At 43.1% G+C, this 16,653-nt stretch overlaps 1 protein-coding gene across 1 annotated transcript in view; it reads left to right on the top strand.

Moving 5' to 3' along the window:
• LOC136579736 (relaxin receptor 1-like) overlaps positions 1–16,653 on the top strand; it is a 335,848-nt gene that overhangs the window by 234,578 nt on the left and 84,617 nt on the right. Inside the window, exon 2 of the mRNA XM_066579797.1 lies at positions 6,200–6,346. Coding sequence (XP_066435894.1) covers positions 6,200–6,346 — 147 coding nt within the window. The remainder of the gene's footprint in view (positions 1–6,199; positions 6,347–16,653) is intronic.

Below are 16,653 nucleotides of genomic sequence, written 5' to 3'. Positions count from 1 at the left end.
AGTACTTAAATATGAAGAATAGGAACTTGCATTCGCACAAATATAAAACTTTTATTAAAAAATTTTAAAAAGAAGTGGACAGTTGGTTAACTGTAAAATATGTGATTTTGTGTCTGGACCACCGATGCCGAATCTCCAGCTAGCTGTCTTTCCAAGTGTTTTTTTTTTTTTTTTCATTTTGCATGAAATACAGTAAATATCAAAACATTTGCATGCATGCAAGTTCCATCCCTTCATATTCAACTTGTGGGGATCCACAAGCAGGTATATGAAGAGACAGAACCCATGTTGAGGTAACCAGTTACAGTCTTTACTAGCCAGCTGAATTAGCAGTATAGTCTTTATAACTTATCCCACACTTTTAAAACATTGCAACACAGCTTTAACACTTGGCAATAGTGACTCCAGAACATGCCAACACTATCTCAGCTCATCAGCCCTGGCAGGATAGAAGTTACAGTCTCTTTACACACTATACAGTTCACTGAGTCTGTGGGGTAAGGCTTCCACTCTCTTACAGCAGCATAAGAAGTCATTGACCACTGCTTCCCCAGCTCAGTGGTCCAGACTGACCGGGCACTCTCAGCTCTGATCAGGAGGCTCTAGATCTTTCTCTTGCAGCACACAGCTTCTGGCTGCAATCAACCTCTCAACATGCTCCTCTCATGGCTCCTAACTCAAGCCACACTCAACCTCGCACAAAGAGCCATATTTAGAGTTCATACTGCCCTAGGCACCTTTGGTGCTCATGTCTCTCATTGATGAGTCAGGTATAGGTACTGCATTGAACCTTGCATAAAGAGCCATATTTAGAGTTCATGCTGCCTTAGACCTCCTTCCCATGAACGGATTTACGCCGCGTAAATTCGCGGCAAAAATCCGCTGTGTTGCCCCCTGCTATTAGGTTCTATTGAACCTAATAGCTCAATGCTCACGATGCGGAATTCCACCGCGGAATTTCGCACCGTGAAATCTCCCGTCCTCACCCGCAGCATGCTCTATTTGCCGCGGGTGTACATGCTGACGGCTTCCATTGCAGTCAATGGAAGCCGTCCGTTCACGCTATCTCCCGCTGTAACACAGCGGAAGATAGCGTGAAAACGCTTTCCCGCCTACCGCCCCCGCGTCATATGACGCGGCCGGCGCGTCACGTGACACGGCCGGCCGCGTCATGTGACGCGGTGGGCGTGTCACATGACGCAACGGTGGTGGGCGGAGAAGCGTCTTCACGCTATCTTCCGCTGGTAAGTATGGGGTCTCTGGGGGGCGCCGTGATGGGCTTCACTGCGTAATATTCCGCGGCGGAGCCCGTCACGCTCGTGTGAAGCCGGCCTTAGGCAACTTTAATGCTTATGCCCAGAGGCGTAACTTGAAGCTCCCGGGCCCTGATGCAAAACTCGTAACAGGGCCCCCAACTATTATGCTTTACTTATTGTACTGGGTTCCCTATATGGAAAAGAGAGGCCTTATGGGCCCCCTAAGGCTCCTGGGCCCGGGTGCAACTGCATCCCCTGCATTCTCTATAGTTACGCCACTGCTTATGCCTCTTATTGGTGAGTCAGGTAAAGTTTCTGCCTATACACTTTAGATGCCTGTCAGGCACACACTCAATAGGATGACAGTTATCACTTCCAACTCTCCCATACACATGCATGTTTGCTTACTACCATAAACTAAGATTATTACATAGATATGTAAGGACTAGGATGTCCGCAGGCACACTGCAGGGAGCAGTCCAGAGGCTTTAGTGGTTCTCATGCTGTGTGCCCTCTCAATCTTGCTGCTGCTTCTGTGCTTCCCTGGATGCAGCTGCACAATCAAGTTACCTATACAAGAAGTAATATATATGTGTGTGCTATTTATATATGTATAATGCAGAGGTCAGAATAGCTACAGCTGCTAACTAGCCATTGTCACAGTTTTGTCAGTCAGTCCTGCAAGTATTTGGCCACTCAAAACTGACCAGCTTTGGGACTGCCGGCAGCTGCAAAAGACACCACCCAAGTAGTCAACCAGTGAAAGGGCTTTGCAGGTGATGTTTATTGCTACAGCCCATTGGGTCTGCTATTGCAGTGCTATAAGAACACGCTGAGATCAGAAGTCTTGTGATCGGGCATCTAAAGAATTTCTTCTGCATTTCATGACTGTCAAGATTCTATTAGCGGGAAACTTATCTCCTGGGTATCATAGGCTGCGCTTGGTGGGGATTTTCCCTTGGCGGAATTTTCCACCACTTGTGAGATTCTCTGTACAGAGCACAACTAACCAGCTCCTTTGCAAAAGTGACTTCCTTCTTTTATTGTAGCATGATTCCTTGATATCAGCATATTCTTCAGGCCTGGACGTGAATATTTTTTGTGAGGAGACAAGGATAATAACATGATCAGCATACTTCACTGTCCTCAAAGCCGTGACCAGCACCCCATTTCCATCCTTACTCCCGCAAGCGTTCCACTATCCACCCTTTTGCAGAAGAGGTCAACAGCAAACATGTAAAGCATGGGTCTCAGAGGGCATTCCTGGCAGACACCAAACTCGACCCCAAACGGATGGCCAATACCATTGTTCACAAGTAGCAAACTCTCAGCCCCCGAATATAAAGTTTTTATCCAATTTTCAAACCCTAATGGCCAGGCTTCAGCTGCTTCTGGTAGAAAACCAGAATCATGTCCCTTCTCAGTAATGCAGAGGAAAAGATGTGGATTTCAGAATTACCAGGACGTTTCAACTTTACTATGAAACTCCTGGCCCCTGACCAGACACCATATGCATCCCTGTTTTTCTGGGGAGGATGGAGAATATTCCCATACTTGTATAAGAGAGATTCATTACTAGTCAAAACAATCTCTCTTAATGTCATTCTGGTGGGAAATTGCTTGAGCCACTAAATCCTGCCACTCGGGTTCTGTCTGAGCCAGCTCGTACTTGGACCAGAAACCCCTCCAGTCTCATGAAGCTGTTATCAAACAAGAAGGTTCTGAACAAGTGAATCAGAACAAAGATATGACTCGCCATGAAATCCATTCCAAGGAGAAATTCCACCACCCTTGCAAGGTTAGGGGAGGCATCACTGCCTCCTCATCAAAGATGGACCACATTCTTCCTGGACCCACCTTGCCCAGCTGTAGGAAGTGACCATGCCTCTTCTCCCAACCTTTGCTCTCAGAAGGCCCTTATGCCAAACCTATCTATCCAAAAAGATTGTGTTCTTCACCCTCTATAATGACCGACCTCTCTCCTCTCCTTAAGCCAGACAGGAAGCAATTACATGACCCTGGGTCCCTGAAGCCAGGAGGCAGCAGCTTGCTGACAGTTTCCATTTAGAAACATGATAGAGTTTCTACAGTACTTAGAATAAAAGCGAATTGAAAATGTCAAAGACTTTAGCATTGGATTTTATCAAAACTCAACCCAACCAACATCGAACATTATTAATGCTTATGAACATTTTACTGCTAGAGTTAAAGACCACTGAAGGTACTGGCGTAATGAAGGCTGCCTCTTCACCATCTGTGCACTTCCTGATCTTGTATCCACTTGTTCCTACATGTTTACTTTAGAGTACTGCTTTTAACTGAGAATTTTCTGTTTGCCTTTAACTTGCACAGCACATTAATAAGTGACCCCTCAGAATATACCTTTTGCAAGGATAATAGTTTTTTTTTTCCCTCAAAGAGAAGATTGTGCTAATTGCTCTTAAGGACGATTTTGATGTCCGGTACATATTATTACTATTCACTACCAAGAGAAATTCATGTGTATCCTTCTATCTCTCCGCTATGATTGTTCTTATGCTAAAAAGGATAAAGTGAGGTGTATTGACTTTCCTGCCATGCTCTGTGCTTTCCCCAGGCATTACATGTGGTTATTCAACAGCGCATATCAGAAAAGTCTTTCAGGGAAGAGAATTAGTATATTTGAAAGCCAGTCATGCTGAGCAAATGCAAACAAATTGCATACATAGTTATGTAAACAGCTATTACAGAGTTAGCCACAGTATTTAGGGACAATATCTTAGACTACACATTGCAGAGGCAAACTATTGTTACCATAGCTCATTATTCCTGTAATTACAAGGAACATACATTCCGTCTTTTATTACAATATCTCGTGAAATTGCAGCTTACTCTTAAACACAAAATAAGAAAGATTAAAAGTTGGAAAATTTCCATTTAAGTATGGTTATTGTACATTGCACCATACTGGGGGTTGCAGGTGTAGCCAATCTTTTCCCTAATCGTGGATTAGTGTGAGGAGAACTACCGTATTAACATTCAAAAATAGTTTAGAGTGTATAGGGATATTTTTGAATAAATAATCCCCTTCTATTCTGTACATGGAATATTACAATAGTTTGGTCATTTATTATGCACGCAGTTTTTCATGTACGTATACTATATAGTGCCACAAAGTTGGGTTTGATGTGGGTTTAAAATCTATGATTGGCTCAGGTGCTGAGTTAAAAGAGCTCCCTGCTTTTGGTAGCAGGGCAGCTTCACACAATGGATGCGCAAATATGGTCGCCTCAACGCAATGCATTTGCGCTGTGAATGAGATTGATGGTTTTTGTGCGTATTGGTGCATAGTACTGTGCTTTTTGTGCACGCACGGCCAGTTCATGCGCGTGACACACCCCTGGTTTAAAAAGCGCTGTATTCAAGGTGGCAGCCCTAACTCAAGATAGCTGTAGGTTGCAGAGGTGAAACCCAAACCTATTAGACTTTTATGGTATTAGGCACAGCATCAGGGATAGAATAGGTAAAGACCTATAGAAAACTAGAGCTGCCCTCAGTTTGTGCCATCATCCGATTACCATCAACATTTTGTTCCTGTTAGCTATTACTGAGTTCCTATTCTTGCATTTTTGCAAAACCGAAAAACACGGAGGGAGGGAGCCTTTAAGGTCGCAGAGGGTCGTGAACGACTAAACGGCTAACAATAATAATAATAAATTCTTGCATTTTTGTTATCTACTAGGTCATACATGATTAATATTATTGCATATTCAACTGTTACATAATTTTGCCCTACTCTAAGTCCTGGGGATATCGGAGTACTGGGATACACCATTAGTACCTGGGAAAGGCAGTTGTTATAGGTGAAGTCCAGTTCTGCTATCTTGTGTCCAGTTAGCATTGTTATATAACTATGTAGCTGTAGATCTCCTGCACCACTTGCTGTCTTCTGTTCTTGACTTGGTGCGACCTTCTGCTGTCTTACAAGTAAACAAGATAAAAGCAACCCAAGGATGCCCATTAAATTTAATGTCTATTCATCTATGCATAAAAATGCAGTGTTTAGGCTGCTTTTAAAAAAGAAACTTTATGTGAGTCTCCGATGCCTTTGATTTATAATTATTTGGGATGTGTTTTACCCTTTATATACCGTGTACTATGGCAACTTTTTAAACATGAGGAGTTTGAATAAATTGACATATTTCCAAATATCAATTTTTTTTATTTTGGACATACCGTATATACTCGGGTATAAGCCAACCAGAGTATAAGCCGAGGCACCTAATTTTACTACAAAAAACTGGGAAAACTAGGTGCCTCGAGTATACGCCTAGCTAGACTAGGTAAAAAAAAAAAACGCAATACTCACCTTTCAGCCAGCGTCTGTGTCCCCGGCGCAATGGACTCCCTGGCGGTGCGGCAAGCTGCTATGTAATTCTTCCCGCTGTCCTCTCTCTGCTCAGCTTTGAAATCCCCCACCGTCAGCAAGTAAGTGCTGTGATTGGATTGAGCACCAGCCAATCACAACAGGCGCTCAATGAACTAATCATAGCCATTCAGTGATGTCATTCACTCAATGGCTGTGAATGATCGAGTGCTGGCTGTGATTAGCTGGCGCTTGATCCAATCACAGCGCTTACTTGCTGAGGGTGGGGGAATTCACAGCCGAGCAGAGAGATGACAGCGGGGAGAATTACAGAGCAGCTTGCTGCATTGCCAGGGAGTCCATCGCGCTGGGGACACAGACCCCAGCTGGGAGGTGAGTATTGTGTTTTATTTTTTTTTTACCTAGCCCCTCACTCAAATATAAGCCAATGGGGGCTTTTTCAGCATAAAAAAATGTGCTGAAAAAGTTGGCTTATACTCGAGTATATACGGTACTTGATTTTCATCAGTGTATTTCACAAGTTTAATATTAGTAATGCATTTTAATCAAATTTCTCCTACACTTTTTCTAATTACAGACACCTTAATGATGCCTTCAAACCTGGATAGTGGTATCTGTCCCTTGGGCCAGTTTCCATGTGGAAATCTGTCTGTGTGCTTGCCTCAACTTCTGCATTGCAATGGGCACAAAGATTGTGTGAATGGTGCTGATGAGGAAAACTGTGGTAAGTTGTGGAATGTTTTTGTGTGTGCAGATATTTATTTAAAAATCTGTTAAATGGGGCCAGTTGCTGAATTAGCTGTTCCATTTTCTCAAGATTCATGTTCTCTAACGACCATAATAAGTGGCCATTGTTATGGCCCTTTAAACTGTGTGTACTTAGAGGGTTCTCCCAGATTGTGTAAGACAGATGACTACAGCCTATGGAAGCCTAGTGGAGTAGAGACATATTTATTTGTGCTAGGTAGAACTTCTACCTATCAGCTAGAAATAATATAATACCGGTAATAATAATCTTTATTTGTATAGCGCCAACTTATTCTGCAGCGCTTTAAGAAAGGTCATACATTTAATTAGAGGCCACTAAACATTCTGAGCATTTTGTTTTGCCCTCAGAATGTTGCAGTGATTTAAATACCCGATATTACTACTTTATTATATATACACCATGATCAGAAACAACATTAAAACCACTGATCCCACTGATTGATGAAGTGAGTAACATTAATCATGTTCATAGAATCATAGAATGATAGAGTTGGAAGGAACCTCCAGGGTCATTGGGTCCAACGCCATGCTCAGTGCAGGATCACTAAATCATCCCAAACAGATGTCTGTCCAGCCTTTGTTTGAAGACTTCCATTGAAGGAGAACTCACCACCTCCCATAGCAACCTGTTCCACTCATAGATCACCCTCACGATCAAAAAGGGTTTTCTAATATCTAGTCAGTTTCATCCCATGGCTTCTAGTCTTTCCTTGTACAAATGAGGATAGGGCTGATCCCTATGCACTGTGACAGCCCTTCAGATATTTGTAGACAGCTATTGAGTCTCCTCTCAGCCTTCTTTTTGCAGGCTAAACATTCCCGGGTCCTTTTACCATTCCCCCTAGGACATGATTTGCAAACCACTCACCATCCTAGAGGCTCTTCTCTGAACTTACTCCAGTTTGTCAATGTCTTTTTTGAATTAGGGTGCCCAAAATTGATTAAGGAAGAGTAGATGAGGATATTTAACTCACATGATCTAGACTCTATGCTTCTCTTAATACATCCCAGAATTGTGTTTGCCTTTTTGGCTCCTGTAACACATTGTTGACTCATGTTAAGTCTGTGATCTTTTAGCATACCCATCTTTTTCACATGTGCTGTTGTTTAGTCAAATTCCTCCCATTCTGTATAATTTTTTTCTTTTTTTTCCCCAGATGTAGGACTTTGCATTTCTCTCTGTTAAATACCATTCTGTTAGTCGCCGCCCACTGTTCAAGCTTAGCTAGATCTTTTTCAATCCTTTCACTCTTATCTAGTGTTAGCTGTCACCCCTAGCTTTGTATCATCTGCAAATTTGATCAGTTTTCCCTCAATTCCCTAAATTAGATCATTTTTTTAAAATGTTGAACAACACTGGGCCGAGGGCAGAGCCTTGTGGTACCCCACTTGAGACATTCCTCAAGTTGAATGTGCAGCTGTTTATGACCACTCTAGGTATGATCACTCAGCCACTCAGATCACTCAGTTCTAAATCCGCTTAACTCTTGTCAATCCCATATTTGGTCATTTTTCAATAAGTATGGTATGAGATATTTTGCCAAATGTTTTTCTCAAGTCAAGATATACTATATCTACTGCATTTCCTTGATCAACCTAGTCAGTGATTCTTTCATAGAAGGAAATTAGATTCGTCTGGCATGGCTTGTTTGTTACACACCCATGCTGGCTCCGGTTAATTACTCCATTCTCATCCAAGTACTTGCATACATGCTGTTTAATAATTTGATCTTTCCCGGTATAGAAGTCTGGCTCACAGGCCTGTAGTTTACTGGATCCACCTTCTTCACTATTTTGAAGACAGGGACAACATTTGCTCTTTTCCAATCTTCTGGGATTTCTCTTGTTCTCCAGGAATTTTCAAAGATTATGGCACGTGGTTCAGCAATTTCTTCTGCTGCTTGCTTTAGTATTCTAGGATGTAATTCATCTGGACCTGGAGACCTGAATTCATTTAAGTTAGCTAAGTGTTCCCTCACCACCTCCCAGTGTTTCCTGATTACTTTCGCTTTGATCTGCTGAGGGGGCTGACAGCTGAGAACAGCTGATACAATGTTATCAGCAGTAATCGGTGGTCCTTGGGCAGAGCACAGCGTGCGGTCCTGCTTATTAGCTGTTCTGCTGAAGGATGGTTTTCAAGCAGAACTGAAAACCATCGTTCGGCAAAAAACTGAAAGATGGGCACATTTAAGGCCCATTTAGACACAACGATTATCGCTCAATAGGCATGTTTTGAGCCATAATTGTTGCATCTAAACGGGCGGCCATTGTACACTGTTCATTCATCGCTCATTTCTAGCCAGCTAGAAATGAGCGATGAGCCTTATCAGCGCTGCCCGCTGATATCTCAGCAGATGGTGCTGATAGCATTCTTTCAGCTGCTATGCTGCTGGCAGTTCTTAGTGGGACACCAGCTGAAAGCGCCTAGAACAATTCAGCTGTTTGCATATACACAACAGCTACATTCTTCTCTGAGCTATCCCGGCGGTATATCGCTCCCCCTGCATTAATTCTTTAGCAGCGGATTAGCTTCTTAAAGTTATACAAAGCTGATTTTTCAAAACTGTCAATCAAATTATCGTTTGAGCGAATTATGAGCGATCATCGTTCCGTGTAAATAGGCCTTTAGACACAACGATTATCGCTCAAAAGACAGCTCTTGCGCAAATTTTGAGCAATAATCGTTGTGTTTAAATGGGCCTTTACAATGTGCTGTTATCAGCATGGGAAGCTATGATGTCTACAAGATGTCTATGTTACAGGCATCATGCATAGGCTTTTGGAATGATCTCAGTACAATTTGGGCTCTACATGTGATTGTAGTGACTTTTTTAATAGGAATGAGCCTTGCCTTGGTTTAAAAAAAAAGGCTAAATATTTAATGCTTTAGAGGAACTATAACTAACATACTTGTCTATCGATAATAGTACTGTATGTACTGTGACTGGATATTACGATGTAGCGGTGCATAACAATACATTGCAGTTACTGATTAATGCATGTGAATTCACAATACAGTGAATATACTACTGTTCAATGATTAATACCATCATCCAGTAATAAAATAATAATGATCTTCTTGCAATATGCTATATTTAAATAAGGATCTGGGAGAAGACGGGACAGGGAAGCTGTTACCCATAAAGCCAGAATCCGTTTAGGAAAATGCCATAAACAGTATCCTTCAGTTCAGCCTTTGAACTTATGCATAGTTTGCAACCCTGTTACTCATATGTCACTTTTCCTTTTTGCAGGATGCCTATATCTGTACAATCTGTCAGCACTTCCTGCTTGCTCGTGTCTGCACAAAGTTTGCTTTAGTGGCTTCTATTCTAGGAATTGTAGTTTTCCCATCATTCCCTGTTCGCTATATAGTAAGCTGATGTAGAAGAGATTGAATTGTGTTAGCTCAGCTAAGCTATTAAAGTGGCCATACATATTAGATAGAAATAGATTGATGGTTAAACAAACACTTGTCTGATGAGCAATCATTATGCCGATGTAGTAATATACATTGGCTTTTTCGATCTCCCTAACTGGCCACAAGTGTTCAATGACACGGCTTGAAGAACAATCTTTCTGGTAACGTTCTTCCATGGATAGAACGCTCATGAACTAGAAACTATAGAACAAAAATTTTAAATGTGGCCAACTTCCAGATGATGACAGACTGTTATTGGTCGGCTAAAACAATTGTTACATTTCACTGGAAGTACAAACATTTTGATTGAAATCCTACTTTTTGATCATTTTTAGGCTAAGGTGTATGGCTAAAGCACAGCGTCGTTGTTTGTAAGGTTAGTGTAGGCACACGCAAGACAATGAGGACCTTTCGGTGTGGGCTGTGGGCTTGTGTATTTTGGCCAAAATATCAAATAATATATGTTTATTATTTTTTTGCAGGATGCTGTCTTGTTTTGACATTTTAGGGGAGTTGTGGGTGTCAGTAACTTGTGTGTGATTGTTTTCAGTAAGAGAAACCAGGTAATCTTGTAGATATGATACCTTTTAATGGCTAACAAAAATACATCATGTTACAGCGAGCTTTCAAGTTCTTCTACTGACCTTTCATCACGGTCGATATAAGAACCCCCGAAAGTTTGCTGCAACATCATGTCTTTTTGTTAGCCATTAAAAGGTATCATATCTTCAAGATTACCTGGTTTCTCTTACTGAGAACACTTTACTCCACTGGCTAACATGGTACCAAAACTTTTTTTCCCTCCCACTCACCGCCTCTCTGTCTCTCTCCTTCCCCCCGAGCGGTTTGCAATGAAAGTGGGCAGGGCTGGGGTGGTCCATAGCTAGCAATGGGAGTCAGCAGGACAGAGCGGAGCTCCGCCCCATCCCCACCCATTGCAAACACCTGAGTGAAGGAGAGAAGCAGAGAGTCGGTGAGGGGGTGGGAAGGGGGGAACTGCTTAGATGGGGGCGGCAGGGGTTAGCGGGAGGGAGAGAGATCTCTCTCACCCCCCCAGCACGCTTGGACCAGTAAGTAGTCACCTGTGAAGAGCGATGCTCGCTCGAGTAACTGCTTTATCCGAGCTCATCTCTAGAACAGACCTTTAATTTAGGGGTAGTCCCTAGGGCATTATAGTGTATAAATACTGCCCTGATAGTATGGGTGTCACTAATAGGCTATAATCTTGCATGGTGCACTATATGTATCTGTGTGACTGGCATTCTATATAACGAAGCAGCTTCCCTCCCTTCCTCAATGAATATGGTAGGTTTGTGAGTGGTTGTCCGTCAGCATGGTGCACCTGTACTCCATTTGGCCTTTTCTGCAGGTTGCAGTGAATGGATATGTGTGCCTTTCCCTCGTTTCAGTAAGCACAGCCTGTGTGTATGGTGACCTTTAGAGATGGGATACCTGAATGCAGCCTGTGTTTCTGTATAATAGATATTATAACTCCGTATTAGTCAAAGAATGGACTCATTAATCAGAGCTGCTTCAAAACTAAAACTTATGGACAACAAGGTCAGTTTTTTGTTAGACAGTTTTGATATATGAGGCATATTGTATTTGCAAATAAATTCACTTTAGGACGGTTTCACCTGACAGTATTTTGCATTAATATTTGTAAGCCAAAACCAGGAGTTGAACCTACAGAGAGAAAGTTGTACTTGTGGGTAATCTGTCACCACTTTTTTAGGCTAATTCCACACAGGGGATCGCATCGCTGACCTTTGCGATAAAATTGTATGATTTTTTTTTATTGCAAAGGTCAATGGGACTTTGTTATGTTAAAATTGCATCGCAATGCACGTTTGTAGCATTGCGATGCCATAAAAAGGAGCCTCGATAGGAATATATGGGGGATTTTAAAAAATAGCACATCCCAGAAAGATAGGATATGCCACGATTTTTTATCCTGTCAACATTGCACATCAATAAAAACATCGCAGATAGGAATTAAACTGTTGTAAATCATTGGTTTCATATCCTGCTTTTTTACTATTGCAACAGGCGAAAATCGCACGATTTTCTTGCCCGTGTTAAACCGCCTTTAGGTCTCTTTCACACCATCTATCTAATATGTATGGCCACAGCGCGACCAAAAAACACGTGAACAGGTGCACAAATCTCCCGTTTGAGCGCCTATTCAGATGGCCCAGCTGCAGTGGGTATACACCGAGCGTGGCATCCCGTCGGGCGAGGGAACACAGTTTAGCTCTACTAAACTGCCTCCCCCTTTCTGCCCCCTCACTGGCTCTAGGCAAGGAGAGAGAGCGGGACTGGGTGGGAGCTAGTGTGCTAAGCTTCCGCCCCTTCTCTGCCCATTGTCGGCTGCCAACAATGGGAGGGGCGGGATGGGGCAGAAGTTTAGCAACTAGCTCTGCCCCTGTCCTGCCCCTCCCATTGCAAGCAGCTGGCAAGTGGTGGAGAGAAGGAGGGGAAGTTTAGCAGACATGCTGCTAAACTCCCTTCCACCTCCCTTCTCCGTCAGCTACCATAGGCTCCCATAGGGGTCTATGGAAGCTGCCGCCGCATTCCGGCCAAGAGATATTTCCTGCACTATCTTTTCTGGCCGGACGGGCGTTTTTACACCGTGGGAATACTCCCATCTGAACTGATGCATTGTAAAACAATGCATCAGATGGGCAGCATATATTGGCTGGTCGTGAAAACGCAGCCGATATACACTGGCGTGAAAGAGCCCTTAAGCACGTAATGCCACAGGGCATAACTGTACGTCCTGGCTGTAGGGTACTTAATGCAACAGGATGTACAGTTACGCTCTGGGGATAGCATGAGATCAGAAGAGATCCTGTGCTATCTGGCAGTGGGAGCCAGCCTCCCAGTGCAACAGTGAGGGTGCATTGGGACAGTGACCCCTGCTGTTAACCCCTTACATGCTGCAATCTATGTAGATCACAGCAAGTAAAGGGTTCACAGAGAGAGCGTTCTCCCATTGTGACGTCATCGGACTCTCGCGATGTAATCGTGGAGAGCCCGACAGGTTGCCATAGCAACAGGATGCCAGATACAGCCGTCCTGCTTTGCCATTACTTATGATCACTATAATGCTTTGCCATTGCCTATGATCACTTACAACGGATAAGGTATTGCGGAACAGAAGTCCTGTAATGCTTTAATATAGCGATCCTAGAAGCGATGGTACAAATCCCCAACAAGTACATGAAAAGTGTAAAAAGAAGTTAAAAATAGTTTAAAAAACAAATGTTAAAAAAAATGTCAAAAAAAGGCAAAATGAAAAAATAAGCATTTTGCCTTAGCGTTTTAGATTTTTTTTTTTCATCCTCAGCACTCATTATAGCTACACCCCTATGTAAAGGGTACTAACATTGTACTTAGTGTTACAGGATGAACAGTTAGATGAGTGACTGACCACCTTATAATACAAGGCAAAAGGTCCACCTTTGTTCGAACACTTCCATTGAAGGAGAACTCACCAGCTCCGGTGGCAACCTGTTCCACTCATAGATCACCCTCACTGTCAGAAAGTTTTTTCTAATATCTAATTTGTCTCCTCCCTTTCAGTTTCATCCCATTGCTTCTAGTCTTTCCTTGTACAAATGAGAATAGGGCTGATCCCTATATACTGTGACAACCCTTCAGATATTTGTAGACAGCTATTAAGTCTCCTCTCAGCCTTCTTTTTTGCAAGCTAAACATTCCCAGATCCTTTAACCATTTTTTGTAAGACATGATTTGCAGACCGCTCCCCATCTTGGTAACTCTTCTGTGAACTTGCTCCAGTTTGTCTATGTCTTTTTTAAAGTTGGGTGCCCAGAACTAGACACAGTATCACAAATCTTTTTTTCTGTAATACAGTGTACTTGGCTTAGAAACTTTGAGAACCACTGATAACTTTTTTAATACCACACGCAAGTGTCGCGGGCATGACTGTGGAGGGGTGAGATGGCAGTGGTGGCTACACTGCGCCCCTCGTGGATGTCCAGCAACCACCAACAGTGTAAAAAAAAAAGGGAAATCTTAGTCTTGGCAAGTTGTTGGCTAGCCAACAGTCAGGCAGGATACGGTGGTAACTGGTTTTGTTATGACGCCAGTCTGTATACGGGCCGAAGCCTGCCCCAGACAATATAATAATAATTATATAAATAAAATAATAATGGAAATTGTTCTATCCTCCTGGAGAGTAGTGTGGTATCTCAGTACAGATGGTTCGGTGGTGGGAAGGGACTCCAGGAGACAGGATTAATAGTGAAAACAGAATAACAGTTTTATTTCTGGTACAGTTCTTCATTAAAGGGGTTGTCTCGCGAAAGCAAGTGGGGTTAAGCACTTCTGTATGGCCATATTAATGCACTTTGTAATATACATCGTGCATTAAATATGAGCCATACAGAAGTTATTCACTTACCTGCTCCGTTGCTGGCGTCCCCGTTGCCATGGATCCGTCTAACTTCGGTGTCTTCTTGCTTTTTTAGACGCGCTTGCGCAGATCTATCTTCTCCATTCGGCTCGTCTCGGCATCACCGGCATTTTGGCTCCGCCCCCTTGTACGCGTCATCGCGAAGCTCCACCCCCGTCACATGTGCCGATTCCAGCCAATCAGAGGCTGGAATCGGCACATGTGACGGGGGCGGAGCTTCGCGATGACACGTACAAGGGGGCGGAGCCAAAATGCCGGTGATGCCGAGACGAGCCGAATGGAGAAGATAGATCTGCGCAAGCGCGTCTAAAAAAGCAAGAAGACACCGAAGTTAGACGGATCCATGGCAACGGGGACGCCAGCAACGGAGCAGGTAAGTGAATAACTTCTGTATGGCTCATATTTAATGCACGATGTATATTACAAAGTGCATTAATATGGCCATACAGAAGTGCTTAACCCCACTTGCTTTCGCGAGACAACCCCTTTAAAGGCATTACATTGCATTTGTATTGCTTTTCTTTATGGTGGAAACTACCTTTACATGCAGGGATCATCTTGCATAAATACTTGAACCTTTTTCTGTACTCTATGCTTTAGGGCTTATTTAGATGACCGTATATTGGCTCGGTTTTCCCGCCGAGCCGATATACGGTGTCCTTGTCTGCGGGGGGGGGGGTGGAGGATGGAAGAGCCAGGAACAGGAACTGAACTTCCACCCCTCACCACTATTTGCAATGGGAGGGGCAGGATGGGGGCGGAGCTAAGCTCTGCCCCTGTCTCGCCCCCCTCATATTGCAAATAGTGGCAAGGGGCAGAGAGGGGGCGGGAGCTTAGTTCCTGCTCCTGGCTCTTTCATCCTCCTCCCCCTGCAGACAAGGACACCGTATATCGGCTTGGCATGAAAACTGAGCCGATATACGGTCGTCTGAAATAGCCCTCATTTGGTGTTTCGCTCTCTTTCTTCCTTTACTTAGTTTAGCTCTCCTTTTCCTCTCTTGACTCTTATTCTGATTGTTAATTCTCTCCACTACATTTCTTTCTACACACATAAATCTTCTCTTGGGCTGTCTTTGCTGTCCTTGTTCTCAATACAAGTTTTATGTTAGTACTCCTTCCTTCTTAGGTTTATTCCAACTCCAGGCTCTTCTCAGTCTCAGACTGACTAGACTTCGCCTGCTCTCCCCTTATATCTGTCTCCTCTCACCCAATCCGTGGGTGTGGTATTAGGTGAGACATGCTTAGCCGTACCTGGGGGTAATTGTCATGGCTATTTAGTCTAGCTGAGGCTGGATTGAATTGCCATTGAATCTTCAGTCTAGCTCTGACTGGTCTCAGTGAGAGTTTGGTCCTGTATTCATCATTTGCCTGCAGCATTACAAAGCTAAGTGTGTGTTTCTTATGTTATTTCCCTGCCTCACATAGGGTTAACTAGAAGCCGAAGTACGAGGTCATGTACGTCCTTGTCAGGGCGAATTGCTTGGCTGTATGCAGGTCCCCATCACTGAGGTTGTTTAGATATGGAAAGAGTTACCATGTTTTAGTTTATTATTGTTTTGATGCAGTTTGTGTGTTTATGTGCGAGATCTGCAGGTTACGGTTCCAGCACGTCCTGGGTGGATGTGAAATTTTACTTCTGTGTCCTTACCGATTTCCTCCACCAATGCAGACAGTGCCACAGTGGCTAATATTTCAAGGCTCAATATCCTGCATTACGGAAGATTTTCCTTGATTGTTGAGTTAGATGTAGATGTTTGTTAGTAATCTCCAGTAAAATATGAATCTTTTCTGTCCTTCTCCGTGACTGTGTCTCTGTATATGATATATAAATACCTATATATTCTCATGGGTTTCTGGAAATGCTCTCAATGCATTTAAAATGTGTCTTGTCACACATGACTGATGCTTCGATCAAGAGACAATATACTCTGGGAATTATATCCTAACCGTTTTGCAGAAATAATCTGTAAATGTAAGAAATTTCCAGTGGACTCAAATGTCCTTGAAGTGTCTCTTCTTTTTTTTTCTTATCACAGTATGATTTCCTTATAAGTTTAGCGCAGATAAGGTGCAGGTTTGCCCAAGAGTCTTACTTTTTTTTTTTTGTATTTTTACCGCCTGTCTGTGTGTAGCCCTGGCTATACAATTCTGCAGCAGTGAGGGGGACATCGAGGAAAGCGTCAAAATCCTAGCTGTTCCAGAAAGTGCAACAAAATGTTCTGTTTTAGGGTACTTTTTACATGGGACAGGAACTAATATCATGTAGGACCCCTCTAGCATGGTGAGTAACAGTAAATTGACATGGCATTGATTCCACAACTGGACACAGGATGTTGAGCCATGTTATTTGGACAGCTACCCATAGCTCAGTGGTATTTGTAAGTGCAAAATCTCAGATGTG

The sequence above is a fragment of the Eleutherodactylus coqui genome, chromosome 10 (genome assembly GCF_035609145.1).
Source record: "Eleutherodactylus coqui strain aEleCoq1 chromosome 10, aEleCoq1.hap1, whole genome shotgun sequence".
In the NCBI taxonomy this organism is placed as follows: Eukaryota; Metazoa; Chordata; class Amphibia; order Anura; family Eleutherodactylidae; genus Eleutherodactylus; species Eleutherodactylus coqui.
The sequence above is the reverse complement of the archived record's forward strand: the minus strand, read 5'-3'. Positions and strand labels throughout refer to the sequence as shown.